This window comes from Phycodurus eques, chromosome 7 (genome assembly GCF_024500275.1).
Source record: "Phycodurus eques isolate BA_2022a chromosome 7, UOR_Pequ_1.1, whole genome shotgun sequence".
NCBI classification, from domain to species: Eukaryota; Metazoa; Chordata; class Actinopteri; order Syngnathiformes; family Syngnathidae; genus Phycodurus; species Phycodurus eques.
This window is the reverse complement of record NC_084531.1, coordinates 18,594,352-18,617,258: the sequence shown is the minus strand read 5'-3', so window position 1 is coordinate 18,617,258 and position 22,907 is coordinate 18,594,352. Positions and strand designations below refer to the sequence as shown.

General features: G+C 39.9%; 1 protein-coding gene across 6 annotated transcripts in view; it reads right to left on the bottom strand.

The window, feature by feature from the left end:
* Nucleotides 1-22,907, bottom strand: part of b3gat1a (beta-1,3-glucuronyltransferase 1 (glucuronosyltransferase P) a) — a 96,197-nt gene that overhangs the window by 9,573 nt on the left and 63,717 nt on the right. For 2 of the 6 annotated variants that reach the window (XM_061681779.1, XM_061681782.1), the window contains exons 3-6: nucleotides 13,002-13,157; nucleotides 11,224-11,366; nucleotides 4,930-4,998; nucleotides 3,409-3,920 (exon numbers count right to left, since the gene is read on the bottom strand). In XM_061681779.1, the coding sequence (XP_061537763.1) occupies nucleotides 3,409-3,920; nucleotides 4,930-4,998; nucleotides 11,224-11,335 (693 nt within the window). In that variant the 5' untranslated portion in view covers nucleotides 11,336-11,366; nucleotides 13,002-13,157. Of the gene's footprint in view, nucleotides 1-3,408; nucleotides 3,921-4,929; nucleotides 4,999-11,223; nucleotides 11,367-13,001; nucleotides 13,158-14,852; nucleotides 15,011-22,907 lie in introns of all 6 variants that reach the window. The other 4 variants (XM_061681781.1, XM_061681783.1, XM_061681780.1 and 1 more) reach the window with 3 other exon arrangements.

Here is a 22,907-nt window from a genome sequence, read left to right as displayed (position 1 = left end):
TATTTACAAAATTATTACAAAAAACTGATTCTGAATGTGCATATCAGGTGAGAATTTATAGTGAAAGTTAATCCATTTTATTTCAATTTGTGGGGGTAAAAAAATATATTTATTGCATTATTCTTTCATTTTGTAAAATGGTACAAACGTTTGACGGAAAGTAAGCCTATTAAAGTCTGTATGGTTAGGAATCTCTTGTTTTGACATTGTCAGTGTATTCAAGTTAAATTTCATACTGTACTTGAGGATTCTGCAGTTTTTTGGAGGTGAAATTAATGCATAACTCATGATGCATTTTTATTCAGAGGAAGTAACATTGCAAGATAACTTATACTTCAGCGCTAGCAATACAACAATAGCAATACAACTAATGACTTTTAAAATACATTAACTAGTACTATGTAACTAATATACGCTCTCCCACTGATGTGATTATTATGCTCAATACGTCCGATTTTCTTATTCCTTGTTGCTGTGTGTCTCAGACAAAGAGACTGTTAAAGAAAAGTCAGTCTATCTGTTCTCCCCAAAAAGAAGAGAAAAGGCAAGTATTCATTCAATGCACAATCCTTGGGGATGCAGGGACGATAAAAGAAATAAATTGATATGCGTCATTTGTGCCTTCTTGCGATAAGGGATTGTGTCCAAACAATCAAAATGTGCAGCAGTTGTTTTGATTTCAGGTCCTTGATGTGTCGGCCGTTCAGTTATTTAAATTCTATTAAATAAACACATTTAGCATTGCAAATGCAGATATATTTCAATGTGGCAAGCACAGAGCGTCGCACTGACTCAAACAGCATCTTTTTTAATTTTGTGTTTGTTCTGTCTTGCATTCTTAAGGGATGAAAAAAAATGTCAGAGGCAAGTTTTATAATTGCATAGTTCTTGCTGCAGAGTAAATATACTGTAAATGTATTATATATGATGATATAAATAATTAATTTGAGATGGAATTTTTTTTTTTTTATGGAGGCTCAATAACTTGCAAAGTTTCTTTGTTTGTTTTTAATTAAAGACACAAACTGAAAAGTATGCCTTTAGAAAGAAATCAATGACACTCAAGGCAACAACAACAATATAGTGAGCATTTTTTATTTTTTTATTTTTTGTGATATTTGAAACAATGGACAGTTGCATGCTGCTTAAAACCAAAGTCCATTGGCCCTGTGATTGTACAAACTGGAATTTGACAAAAAAAATTATAATAATAATAAAAAATGCTCAGAAACACAAAACATCAGGGTTCAAACTGTTGTCATGCTTGAGCTCCAGATCGTCAAAGCATTAACTGTGGGTGTCTGTTTTGCTTTTTCTTTGGCTTTTTTGCAAGAAAGAAAGAGCGGCTTGATTGTTTAGAGAAGAAAATGGAAGTGAAAGTGAAAGGTGAGGCTGTGTGCTGAAACGGATTGTGTTTAAATTCAGAGGTTCGATTGGATTTCGATAATTTCCCTTTCTTGATCAATATTATCCACAGATAGTTTTGGATATTAAAAGAAAAAGCTTATTTTGGTAGCAGCATTCGAAAATGATGACCTCAATATAAAGCACATATCGGCACCCAGTCTCCTTTCAACCTTGTTTGCACAGTTGTCAAGTTGCAGACGAGGGTCATATTTTCTATGGTGTCAGCAAAAGTCACCGCAGTCGGATTTGTGTCTGTCTTTGATTTTATTGTCCACTCTTTATTTCTGGCGTCTCTGTCCTTTCAGGGCTGTTACACTGCCACATAAATGGACCTGTTGGAGGTGATGGAGCACTTCTGAAGGAGACTGAGCACTTTGGCTGATTTCCAGGGAAAGGTAACGACAGACCCCGTCAATACTTGACACACTGCACGCTACGAGCTCTCTCTGGACCAATACCTGAAGAATGGTGCCTGAGTGCCTCTACTCGGTTAATTCAGCTGATGTCAAAATGGCTGGCTGGTAGATGTGCTGATTATGGAGCCAAACATATTGCTTGTTAATGACTGGGTCTGAGTGAAAATGTTGTGTTCTTTATGTATCACAGTTTGCTACAAAGCAGCCTGATTGAGCAGTGTTCTATACTGCCATTGGTTTCCCATAAAGCAAGTGTAACAATGAACATTCAGCGACACAATAGAGTCAATAGGGACACTCTGGAGCTGCTGAATTTCGTCTTCCTAATCAATGGACCAATTTCCATCACTCCTTTGAACAGTGGGCAGCTTTATGACAGCTTTTAAGGCTTTTGACCCTTTATTTGGTACTCGTGGAACTACAGCATAACCTCTCAGTTCAAACACCCTTGAGGTTGTAGAATTTGAAAAGTAATTAAAATTTTGCGCAAAAAAGTACCGCAAAACAGTGTTGTCTAAACTGCCATCATACATGATGTCACACCTGAGATTTGAGTTTTCAGTTCAGCCAGCATCAAAACATAACTACAGCAGTGCCTTGAGATACGAGTGTCCCAATTTACAAGTTTTTTGGAGACACGAGCCATCACTCAGCTGATTTTGTTTTGTTGCTTTGACTTAACTTGAAAATTTTGAGATACGATCCCTGTAAGGTGACAGTGAACTCAACTCACAACAAGGAACCTTTCAGAAAGTAGTGAACAATTCAAAATAGAGGCTTCCAGCTGTTTATTGTCACTCCCAGTTGAAGTTTACTGTGAAACTAAACATAAAAGATCTATCTTTTTTAGACAAATGTATTATAAACAACCACATAGCTTTGCTTTAGATAAGGCAGTTTAGCTCAATGCTAACAAACAATGCAAGATGTCATAGACTGGCTAATGAATACAATCAGGGTTTTAACGCTTTGGGCAATGACTATTTTAACGCACTGTAGAGTAACACAGAGACAGGTAAGATGATCCTCACAGGCAAATATTCTTTATCGTCTGTAAAGAATGACACATATTATTGCGACTTACCAAAGAGTTTTGAACAGCTCCATTTTTATTTGGGCGTCTGTACTACACTTCCCTCAGCTGACCAAGGTACACACACCAGAAGCAGTAGCACAATGTCCATTGAATTTAAGCAAAAATGTGGCAAACATTGTTTAATTCTTTACATTCTATTTAACTACATCATTACTGTATGTTTTTATAAAGTACAATATTATAGAAACATTTTTTTTTGGGGGGGACGGCTGGATTGAATTAATAGCATTTTCATTTATTTCAGGAAAGATGATGATGATTCGTAGATTTTTTAGGGAAAAACTTTATACCTAAGAAACAAGGGCCATCATGCAAGGTTTGAAGCAAGAACTTAGAATACCTCACTAGACCTCAGTTCAGCACGCATCAAAGGATGAACATTTTGCTTTTCCTTTTCTGGCTTTTCATCAGGCTCAACAAAAGGTAGAGAAGAAGAGCATGACAAGAAAAGTTGTGTGAAGCAAGCAGACACAAGAAATGGGCACTAACCTCCTCAAACAGCTCCAGGCTGTAAGTGTTGTCGTCGTCAGCAAAGTAGATTATTCCAGCTTGAGTGCTATTAGCATTAAAGGTCTCCCTCAGCCACCGGAGTGCCAGATTCCTCTGCATGGTACCCCGGGGGATTCTAGGGTCCCTAGTGTCGCCGCGCAGCTTATAGTTCCTGGGCGTCTCGACATTTAGGTGGGTGTAGTTGAGGCCCGTTTCTCTGAGGAGCCGCGTCACAAGAGGCGTCCTTCTTTGGGAATCCTCCACCAGGATCCAGTGTAGGTTGGGAATGTGGAGGAATGTGTTAGCCAGCCGTGTCAGCTCGGCCTTTTGCACAGGTCGACTGTAGGTGGGCGTGATGATGTGGATAGTGGGCAAGACGTCAGACCAAGGCGGCGGCCGCGTGTACACATACTCAGTTCTCACCACCTCGACAATGTCCTTATCTGAGGCGCAGTATTCCTTGGAGTCTCCTGCTTGGCCGCCCGCCTCCCTCTTGCCCTCAACGCCGTCATCTGCAGGTTTAAGAAGACACCCAAGGCATTAGTGCAACCTCGGGCCACCCTTTGTACGCTTGCCTCAGGTGACTTTAACGGCCAGTGACGTGCGGTGAGGTTCATGGCTGGTGAGGCATTAATATTAGAGTCAGATATACAAATTTATGAGCCTAACAGAGTGGCATAGTAGCCATTAAATTGGCAGCCAGACATGAAGAAATATATCTATATCAGCATTCCTTTTACACAAATATTTGGCCATAAAGAATGTTATAGATAAGTTAGATAAATTCATAAAGTTTTACTTCTTCCTACTCCCTTTCAAAATGTAAACTGTGCTGAACGAAGACTGATGTTATTTTTCTTTCTTTTAAATGCACTTTTATTCCTATGAATCACTAATGTGTTTATATGTTAAATAAAGAATCTATCAATTATTATAGTTTATTATCTACTACAAACTGTACAACAAAAGAATAACAAAAATTATTTAAGTTCAAAGTCTAGCTTTAATTTTAATTTGGGTTATTTGCTGCATAGCCTGAGCTCATTTTTGGTAAAATTAAAAATGTTTTGTTGTTTTACCCTTAACTCTGTTACTTTCCTGCAAGAGTCCTAATTTTCTACATTGAGCCTCAAATGTCTCTCAATCTAAAAAGAGATTACAGTATTCCCAGCAAAGAAAGTCTTTCTTGATGAGTCTTATTCCAAATAAATGTTTTGAGTCTTTTCAATGGGAGAATCTTGATCATTCCACAGATACCATACTCGCATTCGGCCTTTCCCCTCTCACCCATACATTTAAACAGGAAATACGCAAGTTCAACAAATTTAATGATAAACTCATGGTCAATATTGGATCCAAAATGAAAATCATTATAAAGAACAGTTCAGAGAACTAAAAGGTAAAATAATATTATGTAATTCAAAACAATTTTTTTAACTCTTCACATGCAGGTGAGGCTCTGCCTCCCCTGCTTCTCCTGACCGCACGTCCCCGCTTAATCCCAAAGGGGGTAAAGTGTACCTGAGAGTCGGTGGCGGACCGCAAGCCTCTCTGGAATGATAAAGATCTCTTTTACTAGGTGGTGACATGCTGCAAAAAGTGAAAGCAGGCACTATGAGAGGACAACACAGCTGACGGATGGAGAGACAGCGCTAGAAAAGGACGGAAAGGCATAAAGAAGCCTTTTAATCCTCAAACATTGACTTTGGAGTTTTCCATATCAGGAAGGAAATTGTGGTGGATTCTCTCCTCTCATGTTGAAGTGTCATCACATCCACTCTTATCTACTGACTCGCCTGCTGTGCTGTTTTCACAAATGTATGTCAAACATATGGTTGTTGTATAACGTGAGGACGGTTGAAGATCCTATTAATTGTTGTGAACTCTATGCACCGTCATCACTCAAGTGGGAATTAAAATGTTTTAAAATGTGAAACATACATTTCTCTGTTGTCCATTCAGCACATACTTCTGTCTGTTCACGTCAAGAGTTACTTTTTGTGAAGAATGCAAAATTGGAATTATGAGATCATTCCAGAGGCTGCAAAAGAACAATAAGATTGACAAGAATTTATTTGATTTGCAATGTCTAAAACATTAAGGTTAGTCTATATTTTTTGGGTGAAAAGCATAGCCTAACCTATCACAAATTTAGTTCAATTACTAACTCTCACTATACAACTATAATGTACAACACTGCTTGCCATAGGCAATGTTTAATATAATCAACATTCAGAACAAAAATTGCAAATAAATACAGTGGACCCCGCTATTTGCGGGGATAGGGAGGGGGCCAGATCGCGAATAGCAAAAATCTACAGATAATTAACGTCCATTATAATTGCATTGAAAAAAAAAAAACAACCAGTAATTGTTTTGGGATTGGTTCCCATCTAAAAAGAAAACATTAAAAAGAACACTGAAAAAAAATGGAAGATTTAAAAAAATAGTAATAGAAAAACACTCTGAACCGGTAAAAACAATAGAATTTAAAAAATATATATACAATTGAGCACCAGTCCTGTGTTTGTTTGATCATTTTTATGTTACAAGGCCACTTTCTAGTTCACAGAAGATGGCAGATGGAGGATGGGACCATCCCATTTTTAATTCTGGGGTGATGGATTTAGATGACTTAAATGACAAAATAGGAAACAAATGGTCAGTATGGAGCGTTATATCCATGAATGTTTGTCCATTTCTGTTTTAGTTAATTTTAGGCTGCTTTCTGGTTTGTGGTAAATAACCAAACACGCTTGACAGATGGGACTCCAGTATTTGCAATCTCCTGGGGGGATTCAGGGGTGGATCGTGAATAGGAAATTCATTATATATTTTTTACTGATTAATTCAAGTTAGCTTGTCATGAGGACAAAACTTCAAATAAAATAAAATCAATTATTTTTAGCAACTTCTGTTCAAAACTAGTTCCCACTGACATGCATTGCTTCCTCTAACAGCATGGGTACAAACAGAGGTGCTAGTTTAAAAAAGCAGAGGCACTGTTGCCAACTTGGCAATTTGGTCGCTATATTTAGCAACTTTTCTAACTACCTCTAAAAAAATATATATCAATAAAGTGAGTTCTTGACAAAACAAACAGACAACGAGAGCGAAATCCAGTTGACATTGTTTTCCGTATAACAAGAATGGAGCCCGTTGGAAGGCAATAACCGAATCGATTGTGCTGAACATTACCAAATAGGTAAAAAGGGCAAACATTAAACTTGATTTTAATAATTTCATTGTCATTTGTGGTTTCTACAACTATATAAGCGACGGGGCAAAAAAAATGTGATTTGTGTGAAAAAAAAATCCATAACCATATCGCCAACCCCTACCTCTGACTGCATTTATATTGGGTTTTCACCAAACATTTTATCAAAATTTTATGGAAATTGGTGATGTAATTTTTGTTGTAATAGCTCACACACCACGAAACACATGGCAAATAATACTTGTCAATTGTTGCATTTTCGAACCGTTCTTTGTAGAAAGTGTAGGCCTTCTAAAGCTGTTAACATTTCAAAACATTAAAACTACCCTAAAAAGATGTTTCAAATAACCACGGTGATTGAACATGGATGGTTTTCATTGGAAGCAATTGTGCAATAATCTGGAATGGGTTAGATTGAAAGCTTCCGTTATTTTAAAAACTATTTTAAAATTGAAAAGAGTTATACTTACTATGGTATAAAGATACCCATCTTAATGGATTTAAAGAATGATTTTTCCCAGTTGAGTGTACATCAAGAAAGGTTGTGGGCAGGCTTTGGGCAGCCATGTGTTTAGTTCCACCTCAAGGGACCAGACCAACTTCTTGAGCCGCAACACTTGCCGGAACCGTCACGGTCTGTGATCCTGACAGGCGTTCCCAGTCAACAACAGCGAGGGACTCACAAGAAGGCTTGAACTACTTTGACCTTCCCTGTGCTTATTTCGCCGGGTTGAGACACCCCTTGACTAGAAATCACATTTTGCAGCAGCAGGAAGATCTTATCTTTGGTTGATCCTATTAATATTTGAACATCCTATCTTTCTTCAGGAAACTGCACTGTGGCTGCGTACGAGATTCACAGACTTTTTTCTTCAGCCCTTTGCTATTACTAATGTAAATAAAACCAAAAGACATTCGTGTTTGTCTTGCAAAGGAATTGCAGGCATGCATGTTGCTGTTAAACCACACTGGCTAACTTGTGATGAAGTGAAACAAGTTTGACAAATGTCTACTAGCATCTCTGATTGAATCGGTTCAACCTGAGGACTTCCAGTGTGAATGAGAATGGCTTCAGTAATTAACAAAAGGATTAAATCAAATCATACATGTATGTATGAGAGTAAGTTATGTATAACTGGGCCTGTCCTGATAAAAATAATTTAAAAAATGTTAAGTGCCGTAAATGCGACAAAACATGCCTGGAGTGTTTTCAAATAGAGCATTTCCATTTCATAAATTTCACTTATTGCAGACATGGATTGGAATTTAAACCCCAACCCCCCAACGGAGGGGGGGAAACTGCATACAGATAATCCGTCTATGAATGAATAACCAGTTTATTATCATATAAATAACTACTTTATGAACAGATAACCAGCTTATGAAAAAAATGACTTGGTTATTTATACATTAAAAAAAAAAGACTTTAAGGGCTTTATTGCTCAGGCAGTGGGAGAATGTTCTCAAATTCACGCTTTTTAGTTGACAATCAACATTAATATTGAAAATTTTGGGTGGTAAAGGTGATTTACTGGACAGGGGGAGAATATACTGTAAAAAAACAGTTATGTACAGTAACTGAAGATGTCAGATAATTATGACAGATTTTAAAAGCAGGAAAATTTTGGCCTAAATGACATACAGTTCTCACCCTTTGTCAAAACTGAGCTGAAACACAATACGTGAGCTCATGTGAATGTGAAAGGCCCGGTTCGACTGGGTTTGCCTTGGACCACGCCACTGTGCTTAGCCAGCGACGGCCAGCCCGCATAACCGAACTGTAACAGCGTGGTGGATCACTTGCTTGTGCTTTGATTAAGACGGTAGATAGCTAGCTCACTAGTCTGCTAGCTGCACTATACTTCAAAGGTTCCTTGCGGTTGTATGCTTCATTTTGGTGCAGAGCAGCGACCTGGCTGGCCAATGGGCTGCCCAGGCTTCTCTTTACCAATGGATTGTGAGGCTCGGGGCTGCTTCGCCCCCCGCATGTGAAAGCCGGTGAGACTGTTCGCCCAGTCCGCAGCGAGTGGCTTCGTCTTCCCCCCTCGGAAGAAAAACCCAAGTGAACGGGTCCGGTGAGAGGGAAATATAAGACCATAATACAACTACAGACCGTATGGTAGACGTTTTTACAGTGTATTTACATCACTATCTGCCGTGATTGCTCGCGATGTCACGTGAGCATTTTTTTTTTAAACACGCACATACATAGGGCGAGTCTTGTCAAAAAAATAATAAAAAAATCACATGCCGGATTTCTGGCACTACGTCGGAGTACTCGGAGTGTTTGTGTTAATTGGGGACTAACACGCAGAACAACTCAGAGAGGCACTGACGTTACGACTTCGCCTCGGTGGACCAAGCTGTTTAGTTCCTTAACTCGCTCGGTCGTTAGCTTGCGGCCGGGTTAGCGAGCACAACAAACAGTTAACTTTCCCTTAAGTGTCTCTTTTGTGCGAATCTACATGCTGCACATGGAGCGAGGCTGTGGAGTATTTGACGGAGCCAACACCGGCAAGAGTGTATCGGTCCGCCAGAGTTCCATGATCCCACTCGCGGCTAAAGAGACAGCCATCCAACTCTGTTGGCTCACCACAACAATTATCATTTATCGAGTCCGGAAAAACTATCGTGTCCATTTTTATTTATTGAACAATAAGTCGATATAGTAATTATCATGACAGGCCTATGTATAACGTTTGTTGTGAGCTGTATTTTGAAAGATTGTGACCCCTTCCTGTAATCATGACATATACTATATGTTAACATCGGAGAATCTAAAAATGTATATTGTGACCTCAATAGTTAGGCCAAGTTGGTTATAATAGGATTAGAGAATAGTACCATATAGATATAGAATCATTAAGTATATTCATGCTTTTTCATTTTGCCATGGCTAAAAACAATCTTCTTCATCCTCGGAGCCGCTCACACCTGAGACATAAAAGAGGATTTTTGTGCGGCCCGTAGATTAACACAATCTGCTGATGGCCAGATGTTCACGACAGCCTGCCAGCAAGTATGCTGCCAAAACCTCCAGCTCCTCTTTATAAGAGCTCACAAAAGCAAGCCTGTGAGCAGTCGGGGTTAAATAACAGTGTATATTTTACATTTTGTTTCACACTTCACGGTTTCCTGATTCCTTCGCATAAGATTTTAAAGTGACATTTTGTGTCACTGTATTTGCAATGGTTCTTATGTATGAACCGTTTTTGTATGCATTTTTGACATCATAAAGTGGGGACAAAAAGGCACATTGATTTCCTGTCCATCTAATTTGGCTTTGTTTACCCAGGAGCATACTTGACATTTCACACTGTTGGTCTGTGGTCTCAGGGGCGAAAGATTGGAAGGCTCATGAGTATAATGTACTAATGACTAGGACTGCATGTTGTTTTGACTCCATTAAGCTAATTGGTGGACACATTTATGACACAAAATGCAGCTTAAATGAACCCTGTAATTGATTACTGTTGAATGGCAGTCAGTGAAATTGGGATATGGTTTAACCCAAATGGATAAAACACATGATGGATGGATTGTTGGTTGATTAGATGGGATATTATGGACTAATATGTACAGTGCTTAAGTTTATTACAAACATCACCTATTTGTCTTGGAGACCAAACATCATGAAGTGCTTTTTTTTTTTTTATAAGGACTTCAGTGAGCCCTCAAAGATTTAGAATTTTGAAGAGGAATGAGGAATTTCAAACTGACTTCACCTTTTCATACCCGTATTTGCACATTTGGTGTGGCTGACTGGGCTTCTCTGAGAAGTCACAAATAAATCACAGATATCATTCAAACACGAAAAATAATTAACTGTAATTTGACATCTTAATCAAGAAATAAACAAACAATATGTTTTTTTTTTTTTCCAGGGGTGCTCCTGTTTTAATTATTGAAGGAGTAAGATTCTTGTAACTACCAGTGCTCTTATTAGTGGGCAGCTGAGGTAGGTATTGGTCCGAGAATGTTGTTAAACGCTGAATTAAAACAAAAAATAATTTTATGTCTTAAAAGCTTTGAAATTATGGCAATACAGTATTTTTTTGGGTGAAATGTTTGTTTTCATTGCAACATGTGCACACTTACAATGTTTTATATTAAGAATGTTGTGGTATTATGAAAATATATGAACATATTCTAAATTTAAATTATCGACTATTTTCTTGTAAGAATATGGTACTTTCAATGCAGGATATCCACCATATTTCTGGCATGTGTGGTGCAAAAAAACAAAAACAAACAAAAAAAAAAACTAACTGAATTATCTAAAAATAACAACAACAAAAAACTTTTTTGTTCCATTTACTACTCAATTCTGACAATATTATGTGCTTATGTTGGATTACGTGTGTTGATAATTGTGTGTCAATTATATGGAGGCACCAGAGCCTCATTATGCACTCCAAAATGACAAATCCACAACGACTGGATGAGTGTTGTCAAGCGGCAATGAAGCCAATGGTCAAGGCAAGAGAGAGCCTGTAAATGAGCAGGCTCCATGTCTGAACTTGAAGTGCGGTGTGAGGTTCGAGCACCCACTTCAGCTTCGATATGGCCCGTAGAGTGCGGCTGCAGTATATACATACCCTTGTGGATGGCGAGGAGTGGAGCGATAGCGCTTTGGTGCCAAACGGTGATGAGCAGAGTCCAGGGTAACACTATCAACACAATGGCAAGAATATCTCTTCTCTTCGGCATCTCCAGGATTGGTTATTTGGCTCTGCATTACCTGCAGAGAAACAAAACACACATCATCAGCCATGTTTGAGCTTAAACTAGCATGGACATATGGAAAATAAACTTCACACTACAGTCATTAAACATGTTGCTGAATTTTATTCGCGAGGAAATGAGAAGTGCATTTACAGCACCTTAATTAGCATTTAACGACTCAGGAGAAGCATAATAAGCACTTGAACTCGCCCACATTCTTATGGGACAAAATCTGAAGACAATAAAACAACACGGGGGAAAGAAGTGATTAATAGACCTCTGTTGGTTGCCAGAAGCTAAGACACATAGGGAATGAGCTCGTGGAGCAGCAGAAGTTGATAAAAAAGAAATAGAGCATCTCCGAATGTGTGACTGCCAACTAAAAGAAGGTCAACACTGCAGGAAGAGGCCCTGAGGAGGAGCTTGTGCCATGCGGCATCATTGAGGAAGGGTCAGGACCCCCTGCTAAAGATATTCACCAGCCAAATGACAGGAAACAAAGTCACCAGAAGGTGCTTTGGCCCACACCCCAAGTCCTCATCACACACTCACAACCTTATCTATTCTATATAGCAGTGATTGGATGTTGCCGTAGGTGTTGTAGGATCTTTGTCTCATTTTTGTCTCAGTACCACCTTGAGTGAATTTCTAATTTAGTGTAAGCATTAACTTGGACTCAAGTTTAATCCTTTATATGGCACTGAAATCATAATTTCAACACAGCAATTCTCTACTAGGTACCTAACAAGCTTTTTGGGGGCTTCGCCGGGTTACCTATCCCCCAAAAAGATTGGCTCGGGTCGGATCCATATCCAATTTATATCCACATATGAAAGAGGCCTGGGTCGGATATGAAAAAATCTGTACTGTCAAAAAAAAAAAAAAAAAAAACTGAAAAAACTGTACTGTTCACATTGACATGAACAAATCGGATACATGTCACATTGTGGGCAGAAGGAAAACTACATCACCAGCAGAAATAAACAGAATGGCAAGGAAATATTCCCTTTCCTCTCATCTGTGTCCTCTGGTAGAGCGTTCTCGTCAGGTAAAGGCCAGCCCCCTTTCTTTTCAAAAATGTCATTCTTTAATTGAAAGCAAAGATAACCTTGATGTCCTCACTTTACTTCATCATGTTTGTTTTTCCAACTTGGCAAAGCTCTGATTTTTAGAGCTCTTAGAGATCAGGCCAGCGCTCTGTCAACGCGCTGTAGTGGAGGTTGTCACAAACTGTAAACTGGCCTCAATGGCAGTAAATTGAACTTTAAACAATTCCACTATGAGGTACTTCGATCAATGAACTCCAAACTCCCCCCTATTTTTTCTCAAGCTGCTGTGCCTTTTTGAAGTCATCTGGTGCCTTCCATGGAGGTACCCCTAACACATGAAAAGGTCCTGCTCCAGATCACATGACATCCAACCACCTAGTTGTGGTAAATCGTATCGTCAAAAATGTTGGGATCCACTTCTGTTTATTACCTTACCATATTCTTTCATTTTCACTCGTCAAAAATGTTGGGATCCACTTCTGTTTATTACCTTACCATATTCTTTCATTTTCACTTCATGTATATGCACTGACCACTACGTGTGTCCTTACAGTCCACGGTCCACAGAACGTATCAAACTATCTGAAAATGGTGATCCTCACCCACAGTCAGAACTGGATCGTGATATCACAAGTGATGCGTAGCTGGGAAGCCCACAAAGCTTGCTGGTGAGCTACGTAGCAGCGACATGTTCCACTGTGCTTCCTTTTCCTCCTCTTCTTCCACCTCCAATCAGACAGGCAACTCCTGGTCCATGTCTGTAGGATAAAGACTTTTCATCAGTAATGATTCAATATTGATACATCAATGGAGAGCTCCATTTCCTGTTCTATGGTTACCATCCCACTTTTCCTCTTTACCCTTCTGTAGTCATACAGTATATGACTGTTGGAAGTCCCTGATTTGTTTGGTTGTTGTTTGTTTTGTGTTGGTTCGATACCATATTTTTCCAGACACTGGTGGAACTTTTCTTGGAGTGTTTCAATTTGGAGGATCCCCGCACATCAACACGTGACCAGCGGAGAATTTCCAGTCTTCTAGCATAAATTCCCATGCAGTTCCCCTAAATGTAAAAACTCTAGTATCCTGTATCCAAAGCCATATGACACAATTAACTCGACTTGATGGCTTGGATATAACAGCGAGGGTTACACATGATGACATATAAACATATAACACAAAGTTTCTTGGCCATAAACACTTTCATGATCAGTGTGCTAATGTAATGTCACATAATTACTGAACAAAGTTTGTAAACCGTTGTATATTAGGTACTGCCATTTGTCTTTTGTGTGTCTGTGCTCATGTACTGTATTTATCCATGTGCGTGCTTCTGCATATTTTCTGTTTTTAATTTCCTTGTTTTCTTTTAGCATCATGTGGAAAGGGAGATATAGGTTTAGTCAATTCAAGGTCAGTTTGAGGATGCTGGCATGATGTCTTATCTGCTGTTTGAGGCTGCTGGCATTATGTACTGTACTATCTTCAGCATTGTTTTTAGCGGAGACTCATTCTACTCTCAGCTCATGTTGGCTGCATGCTGCATCAGCTCCAGAATTGCTTAGGACTGTGCTTGGCAACATTTAAGTTATATACTTTTGAACAAAATCTTATTGAAACAAACCTTGACATTGCTGTCCTGGTTACGTATTACAATATGGCTATTTTGTATTTTTAACCTTCCTTTTAAACCTTTTAACCTGAGTTCCATGGGTTGTGTCTGCGGACACATGCAAGTGAATTGACACCATCTTGGATGCACAGTAAACGTCAGGTGTGTCCTGGAATTGCTGCACAAGCATGATGGGGACGAAGGACCCCGCTTCATCCAGCCAAGTGGAGAGGGCGGGCCAAGGGCCCCACCCAAGAATAGTCCGGCCGACAGGACACCACCCACATTAAGGTCCACCTGCCCCACCAAAGCATCCCAAAACCGGCCACTAGGAGGTGAAAGGTAAGGACCCACGACCAACCTCCACCAACACCCACAGCCCTTTGCCCCATGGGACAGCGATTCCACCCTCCTTCCCTACTTCCTCGTTTCCTCCCCCTCTGCCAGTATTAGGTGTATTAAAAAAAGGGCTAGTTTCACAAATACAATTGTAGAGGAACAATAACAGAAGAACAACAAAATGTAAAAAAATTTAGCTACATGTAGTCTTTCTGCGAGGAGATACTAAGCAACTCTTTCTATACCGCCTCTCCTCATTAGCGTTGTGGGTGAGCTGGAGCCCATCCCAGCTGACAAGAGGCGGCGTACACCTTGGACTGGTCGACAGACAATTGTGGGGCACATATAGACAAACAACCATACCCATATTTACACCTGCGCACAATTCAAGTAACCTAAAATATTTTTGGAATGTGGGAGTGTTAAATAAATTGTAGAAGTTATCATTTATTTGCTTTGCTTGCATTAGTATTATGGACGATTTTGATGGTTGCTTGCTGACCTTGGGGGAAAGGAAGATGTCTCGCCTTCTGGAAGATGACTCAGCGGGAATCGTCAGAGAGGGGCGCCTTGACCAAGGACGTGGCCGGGTGTTGGTCTCATGTCTTCACCTTGAAACCCTCCCCTTAGTGTGTTATGTCTTGTAACTTAGATACCTCCCTATTTCAAATAAATACAGGAGCAACGGGGGAGATTGTTTAGAACGTGATAGGAGAATGAAATTGAACAATCTCCCACACATCCTCTTCATGAGCAAAAAGAAACCAGCATCTTCATTCCTTTGTGTCTATTTTTTTATAGGTGTTGGGTGTGAATGATCCAACAGGGAGGAAGCGAGAGAATGGAGAGAAAACCCACACGAGCAGGGGAGAACAGGAAAACTCCACACAGATGGATCTGAGCCAAGATTCAAACTCTAAACCTTTGATCTATGAGGGAAGTATACGAACCAGCACTGTTTATTCCTTATTTTATTTAAAGTTTTTTTTTTTTTTTTTTACAATTTTAGGTAACTCCAGGTAATGTCACCTAAATGTAATATAAAACATTTATAACATTGCCTTTACCATTTCTAAATGCTGACAATGATGTTGATATGGGCAAAAGATATCTGGTAGGCCACTGAGGTGTAAGGATTGTTAGCAAGAGATGCTTCATTACCAGTAGGAATTCTACGAAGTCAGACAATTTGGGATATTTTCCAGTTAATTTGTAATCCAGACACTCTACCCCAAGCGTTAATCCATCGTCCGGGTAATTTTGTGACTATTTTAGTATTTTTCTCATGGTCACATGAACTGGTTAACTGGTCGATGTTTGATGTCATTAGTGTCCTTTAAAGAAATTCCAAAAATTATCTTTGGGCTCTGATAACATAAATAATTTATTTCCCCAGGTACAATACTCTGGTACAATACTCTGAAGGGTATCCTCTAAAAACCTTTGGATTCGGCATTGACAAATGCATTGTTAGTGAAGTTAGCTATTGTTTGACCTAATCTTTCTTGCTGATCTAAACGTTTTGATTGGGAGGATGTGGCAAATAAATTTAATGGGACTTCGGCTTCGTTATTTTACTTCACTTTTAATTTTAGCAATGTGTTGCATATGTGATTGTTTTTCTCGTAGTAACTTTTGCAATTCAGCAAGTCCTGCTTTAAGTTTTACTTCTGATAGTAATTGAGTCTCCCTTGATTTAAATTCAGTCATTTTGTTTGAATTCCATTGGTGTTCGTATTTGTGCTTCTCTTGCTTCCAATTCTTTTTCTCTTTCCTCAATTATCAATTGCATCTCCTGTTTTTCATGTATCCACGGCAGCTCCATTTTCTTTACTTGCAATTGTATTTTTTTTCACTCTGCATTTGGACTTATCTCATATACTCTATGGTTCTCTGAAGCACAGGTTCTGCATTTTTCCTGAATGAACTGAAGGTCTTTGCCCTCTTTGACTCTTTGGTCCGCGGTTCAGTTACTGTACATCACTATCAACCTGCAAGTCAGTAAGTGAGTCTCTGATCTTGGTTTCATTGACATCTTTGTGTCTTTGTCTATCACTATGCGTCTCTGCATTACTACGGCTGATTTGTGTTTTCTGAATGTAATATACAGTAGTTTGAGATTAAGGATTTCTGTTTGCCTGGTTTGTATCCTTAAGATCCTCTTTGAAAGACAACGAGTTTATCTTGGAGACATCTAGACGAAAGACTATGTGACATCACTGAAGATGATTACCCAAGAGTATGTCATTTACACCGTGAATGAATGTTTTATGATGGTATCAGTTTTACTGTCGAACAGAGAAATTAAGTTTGCTATTATTTGCTATGGGAACAATTAATCTTTGAGGTTCCATTGTTTTTGAAATCATAGGGATGGCAAAATGCAGAACCACTATGAACGATTGCGTGTACTGAGGCATGCAGACTTCTTATAGTGGAGCAAATAATGGGAGTATCATGCAGTTAGAAAAACAATAAACACAACCAAGTGGCAGAAGACCGAAGTGGTGCTAAAAAGGTGACTTGAAAGAAACAAAAGATGCTTTTGCCGCTAGAAACTGTCACATTTAGATCACAATAAAAGTTATATGGAAACACAAACAGCCTGCTAACATCTCACGCCACTTGACAAGTCAATGAGTCAAGAGAATCTGTAAAAGGGAAGCTGTTGTTCCCACAAAATTGTTATAAAATGATACAATGCAGAACACATGAACTCTTTAGTTTAAATTTTTGTTTTTGTCCCTGTCACAAAGCAACATTTTGTTACAACTTTAAACTTGAAATACAGCAATAATCCAAAAACACTACAATAATAAACATCTTCAGATATTAACAGCTAGAGTAGCAAATATGAACATTACAATATTTCCTCATGTAGCTCAGCTTGCTCAGCATGCATGGGCCACACCCACTGACGTTTAACAGACTGTCTAATATATTTAATGAAAGTGTGTGACATTTAGTCTTTCTTATCGACCAGAAAAGCCACTAAAAATGTACAGTGGAGTCTGCTATGTACGGTGCCACAACCAGCATGTGGCAGTGTTGAGTTGAGCTTTATCGAGTTCCAGACGTCAGGTGACTCGTCAGTGCCTCAACCAATCATGAACCTCACCGCCCGTCACTGCGCTTATCCTCACTAGGATCGCGGGCGTGCTGGAGCCTATCCCAGCTATCTTCGGGCGAGAGGCGGTGTACAGCCTGAACTCGTTGCCAGCCAATCGCAGACAGCAGCCTATGTGAGAATTAATTATTCACTTTGAGAAACACATTTTGAGACTACAGGTGCACAATACTCAATAAAATAATAGACCCAGGTTGGTTCAGCAGCGTTTGAGGGATGGGACGTGACACAAGCGAGTGGAAGGACACCATCGCCAGCCCGTCACAATAATGTCCAGTATGCCAACTCGACTCTTTTAAAGCTAAGCCATGTGTTTCACTTACTCAATGCCCATCGTCGAATACTTGTTTTATAATACTTAATGTTGAATGTGTGTGTGTGTGTGTGTGTGTGTGTGTTCGTGTGTGTGTGTGTGTGTGTGTGTGTGAGCGCGCATGCATGCGCTTGTATATGGCCGCCGTGGTATATACCTGTTCTAATGTTATGTTTGACTGTGCGAGCGCCACCGTGGCATTCTAAAGGTTTAATGAGTGTGCATGTGTGTGTGTCTGGGTGTGCATGTGCTGGCGTACACATATTTTTAGTGTTAAAATGTCCCGACCCCCCACTCTCCTCCCGCAACGACTGAAAGTCCACCCATCAGTTGCGCTCTGGCACCAACATTGGCATGTACGCTATCCATTTTATCAGTCTCACCTCTAAAAACCAAGCAGAACTAATACAAAAAGCTTGCATACGGTAAGCATGGCTATGTTAGCAAGGCTACGATGTTAGCAAGGCTACATTTAATTTATAACTTTTGGGACTCCCTATGGATATTATTAACCAGAGGTGTAATAACTGGCTAACAGATGTTGAACAAACAAATGCCAGCAATAGATTTTTGGGGGAAGAGCTTCGCAATGACCACGTCATATTTGCCAAAACATTTCCTTAACTGCAGTTTGTGATTGATTTCACAATCATTGGAAAAAAATATATTTTTTAAAACAAGATGGGTTTCTGAGCATTGATATTTCAATACCTGGATCTAGAATGGTCATATAGTAAGGCAGCATTCATATTTTCATCTTGAGTTCAATGAAAGGTCACCCTCATGCTACTTTTAGATTTATTTTATATGCCCCATCAATTCAATCCGCACCTTCCTCTTCAAAATGTGATACTCATGAAGTGGACTTAAATTGCAAAAAATATCAATGCAGTAAAAGCAATTACTGTATGAATACTGTGAAAGGTGGACCAAATACTCCACTCTTAAAATCAAGACTGTTACTGTTTTTCTACTAAAATAATTGGGTAACAGTTAAACTACTTGTATGTATGGGATTCTGCAAAATTTTGAAAAATAAAATTGAAAAAAATCAAGCCTTTTCCTTGCACCCCTTGACACAATTACTGCAAATGCTACTTTTCAAGCTTGATTTAGGTTACCCATGAAATCTTGAATAAGGCATTAGCTGTGAGGATTGGCTGTGATTGATCGCCCGAGTCCATGCCAGGATCAGGCTGCCTAAGCAACGATAAAAGATTTAGGAGCACCAAGCCTTAGGCAACTTGTTTTCTGCCGATAACCACGGGGGAGAGTGCAGTGTGCCCTGAACTTATTCTGACTAATTTATTGCGCCGCTCGCTCAGTCAGGGCACATTTTCAATGTGGGACTTGGTGGGGGCCTGACACAGCTTCTCATCGCGATCTTGGCCACAGTCAGGGAGCTACAGCAAGACTGTAGTGTCACTGACACTGAGACAGACTTGACGCAGCTCATCTCGGATTACAATGCAGTCTGGTGAAAATGTCATCTTGAGGGAAGCCACACGGGACATGTGGGCACTGTTTCAGATTTTTTCTCAGTGAGCCGCCAACTGGTACATTTCAGTTAGTTTGTGATCCATTGTGGATCTGTAGAGCTTGATCAGACTTTTGTTTCCGTTGCAGGGTGTGTAGAGGGAGTGCCGATTGCTTCATCAAATACCAAAATAGTGTGAATCATCCCAACAGGAGAGTGTGTAATCCGGCAATTAATTACAAGGTGTCAACAATTTACAACTGTCCCAAAATCTGGCGTTTTAAGGTTACAAACCGTGTGCAATGAAATAGTTTGCACAGCGGCATATCACACGGCACGCTCACTTACTGCTGTACTCACTGTTTTTATTTATGGCCAAGACGTGTTTTTAGTTCCATTATTTACTTGATTTATTAGTATTAAGTATATGTGACTGTGTGCATTTTTTTCTGAATGAATAATAGTTTATAGGATAGTATAGTATAATTTTCTGTGGCACACCTGATGATATATCACGGAACACACTATGGTTGGGAATCACTGATTTTCTACTCACTTTACACCAGCGGCATTATGACTCATATTCCAACCAAAAGGTACCAAAAGAGGTAAAATATTTTGAAACTTACTGACCCACATTGTACTGCTGAGTGGAAATGCAACTTAATTGCCTGAAATTGATTATGATGCCTACTGTATTTATGGCTTATAGTTCAAAATTAACCATGACCAAAATGTAGCCATTGTATAAAAAACAAACAAAAAAACCCCCATCCTGTTATGTAAATCATAACATGGCATCCATCCATCCATTTTCTGAGCCGCTTCTCCTCACGAGGGTCGCGGGCGTGCTGGAGCCTATCCCAGCTGTCATCGGGCAGGAGGCGGGGTACACCCTGAACTGGTTGCCAGCCAATCGCAGGGCACATAGAAACAAACAACCATCCGCACTCACATTCACACCTACGGGCAATTTAGAGTCTCCAATTAATGCACGTTTTTGGGATTTGGGAGGAAACCGGAGTGCCCGGAGAAAACCCACACAGGTACGGGGAGAACATGCAAACTCCACACAGGTGGGGCCGGGGATTGAACCCGGGTCTCAGAACTGTGAGGCTCAAGCTCTAACCAGTCGGCCACCGTGCCGCATCATAACATGGCAAATAAACAATTTCTGATTCCTGATGTGGTTTGGTTTTTGCACTACCTGGCTAATTGCTGCAACTACTAATCAAAGCCTTCTTAAAATAAACAACCTTTTTGCACTGATACTGATTCATGGTCTCTCTCCTTAATGTTTTGGTATAAATTTAGAAATCGTCCTTGGTGTGCAGCGGTCATAATAAACAACATCAATCATAAAGCAATCACTTTCTTTGAAAATGTAATGAATCGATACATTAAAACCTCTAGTGAATCTCTGGGAGTGATTCATAAATGCGGACTCGGACGCTTCCAGAGCAGGACAGCGTTTATCTCATTAAACGATAGGGTTGGAGTCTACTGGGGATTGATTGCAACAGCTCGTGACATGTTTCACTGTGTACAGGCTTATTAGGCTTTGGTGTGAGGTCAGAGGTCGGCATTGGGAGCTACCGGATTCATTTGCTAATTAAAGGCTGTCTTCTGAGTGCTAGTTTTGAGGTATTCATCTTCTCTTCATTACACCTTCTATCTCCACTGAGTTGAGAGCGCTGTAGCAAGGGTCAGAGCCTGGACTTCGCCAAAGTGAGACTCCCCGGTGTCAAAGTCCACCAATTAGATGCTCTTGTGAAATCCAAATATATGTCATTATGAAGTTGATCATTGCTAATTAAACCCGGGGGATTTTGTTCTGGCGCTGTGTTTGAGAAGTCCAGGTTTTTAGGCAACCGCTGTTAGTGGAATAACAAAGACACGTCAAAAATAACTGACAAGTCATTTAGACATGGAAGCCTATTCATGCCAGTTTTTTCCATCCATCCATTGATTTTCTGAGCCGCTTATCCTCACAAGGGTCGCGGGAGTGCTGAAGCCTATTCCAGCTATCATCGGGCAGGAGGCAGGGTACACCCTGAACTGGTTGCCAGCCAATCGCAGGGCACATACAAACAAACAACCATTCGCACTCACATTGACACCGACAGGCAATTTATAGTCTTCAATTAACCTACCATGCATGTTTTTGGGATGTGGGTGCCTGGAGAAAACCCACGCAGGCACGGGGAGAACATGCAAACTCCACACAGGCGGGGCCGGGGATTGAACCCCAGTTCCTCAGAACTGTGAGGCTGACGCCCTAACCAGTCCCCACCGTGCCGCCTCAGTGTGAACATTGGTTTCCTTAAACTACCATACTAATTTACTTCTTATAAATTGAGCAACTAATATTTTTATTTAGTAAAATAATTATTGTGAAATGTTATTTGATAAATGAAAAACATAATTTAAGATGTTAGTAAAATAATTATTTTCATCAGAGTCATCAGAAAGTACAAAGGAAAAGAATGCCCCAAGACTATATTTTTTTAAACACTTAAACAAGTGATTCCTAACTCATAAATTACATATTTTTGTGAATCAATTTAAATTAAAGCTCAAAGTATGCACTTCAATAACAACGTCACTGTTTAATTTCAAATCTATTGTAGTGGTGTACCAAGACAAAAAAAAAACCGAACGCTGTACTTTGGGACCTACTTCAGTAATTCCGTTTCGAGCAGCAAAACAAAAGAATAAAAAAATAAAAACAAAAAGTCAGGACTGAAATATTTTTCAATGCCATTAGCAGCCTTGGGATGCGAGGCTTGACATCCTACACCAGTGCAAGAAAAATGTGTGTCTTAAAAGTATCAAGGTGTGAAGCTTGTTTAGCCGGATCTACAAACAGGCTGAAATGTGACGGCATGAGTGTGTGTGTGCATTTGTATGTGTGCGTGGGTGTGTGTGTCTGTGTGTTTTCCGCACCATTTTCTACTAGATAACTCCAGGTCTCTAAACTGCAGTATGTGTAAGTCACATGAACGTGAATTTTATACGTTACAATTAGGGAGGGAACACAGCTGCCAGTTTGTGTCCTTCTCTGGTACTTAATGACATAATTACTGCAAGTACGTGATTTCCCTCTTTTGACGTGCTGTCATTAGCTTGGTAGCTGTCAACACGTGTGTGGTTCTGACTCGGTTATTTGCTTGGCCAATTACTGGATACATCATAATTTTAATTGCTTCCTCATGCTTATTGCACACCTTTTCGAAGGCACCCACAATTAAGAACCTATTAAATGTCTCCTCGTCAACATATTAGCTGCAGTTGCATTTACTTAATGAAAATTGGACTCTGAAAATTTAATTTTCCTTCATATATATACTTTAGGCGGCATGATGAAAGACTGATTAGCACATCTGCCTCACAGTTCTGAGGACCGGGGTTCAAATCCCGGCCTCGCCTGTGTGGAGTTTGCATGTTCTCCCCGTGCCTGCGTGGGTTTTCTCCGGGTACTCCGGTTTCCTCCCACATCCCAAAAACACGCATGGTAGGTTAATTGAAGACTATAAATTGCCCGTCGGTGTGAATGTGAGTGCGAATGGTTGTTTGTTTCTATGTGCCCTGCGATTGGGTGGCGACCAGTTCAGGGTGTACCTCGCGCGAAGATAGGTGG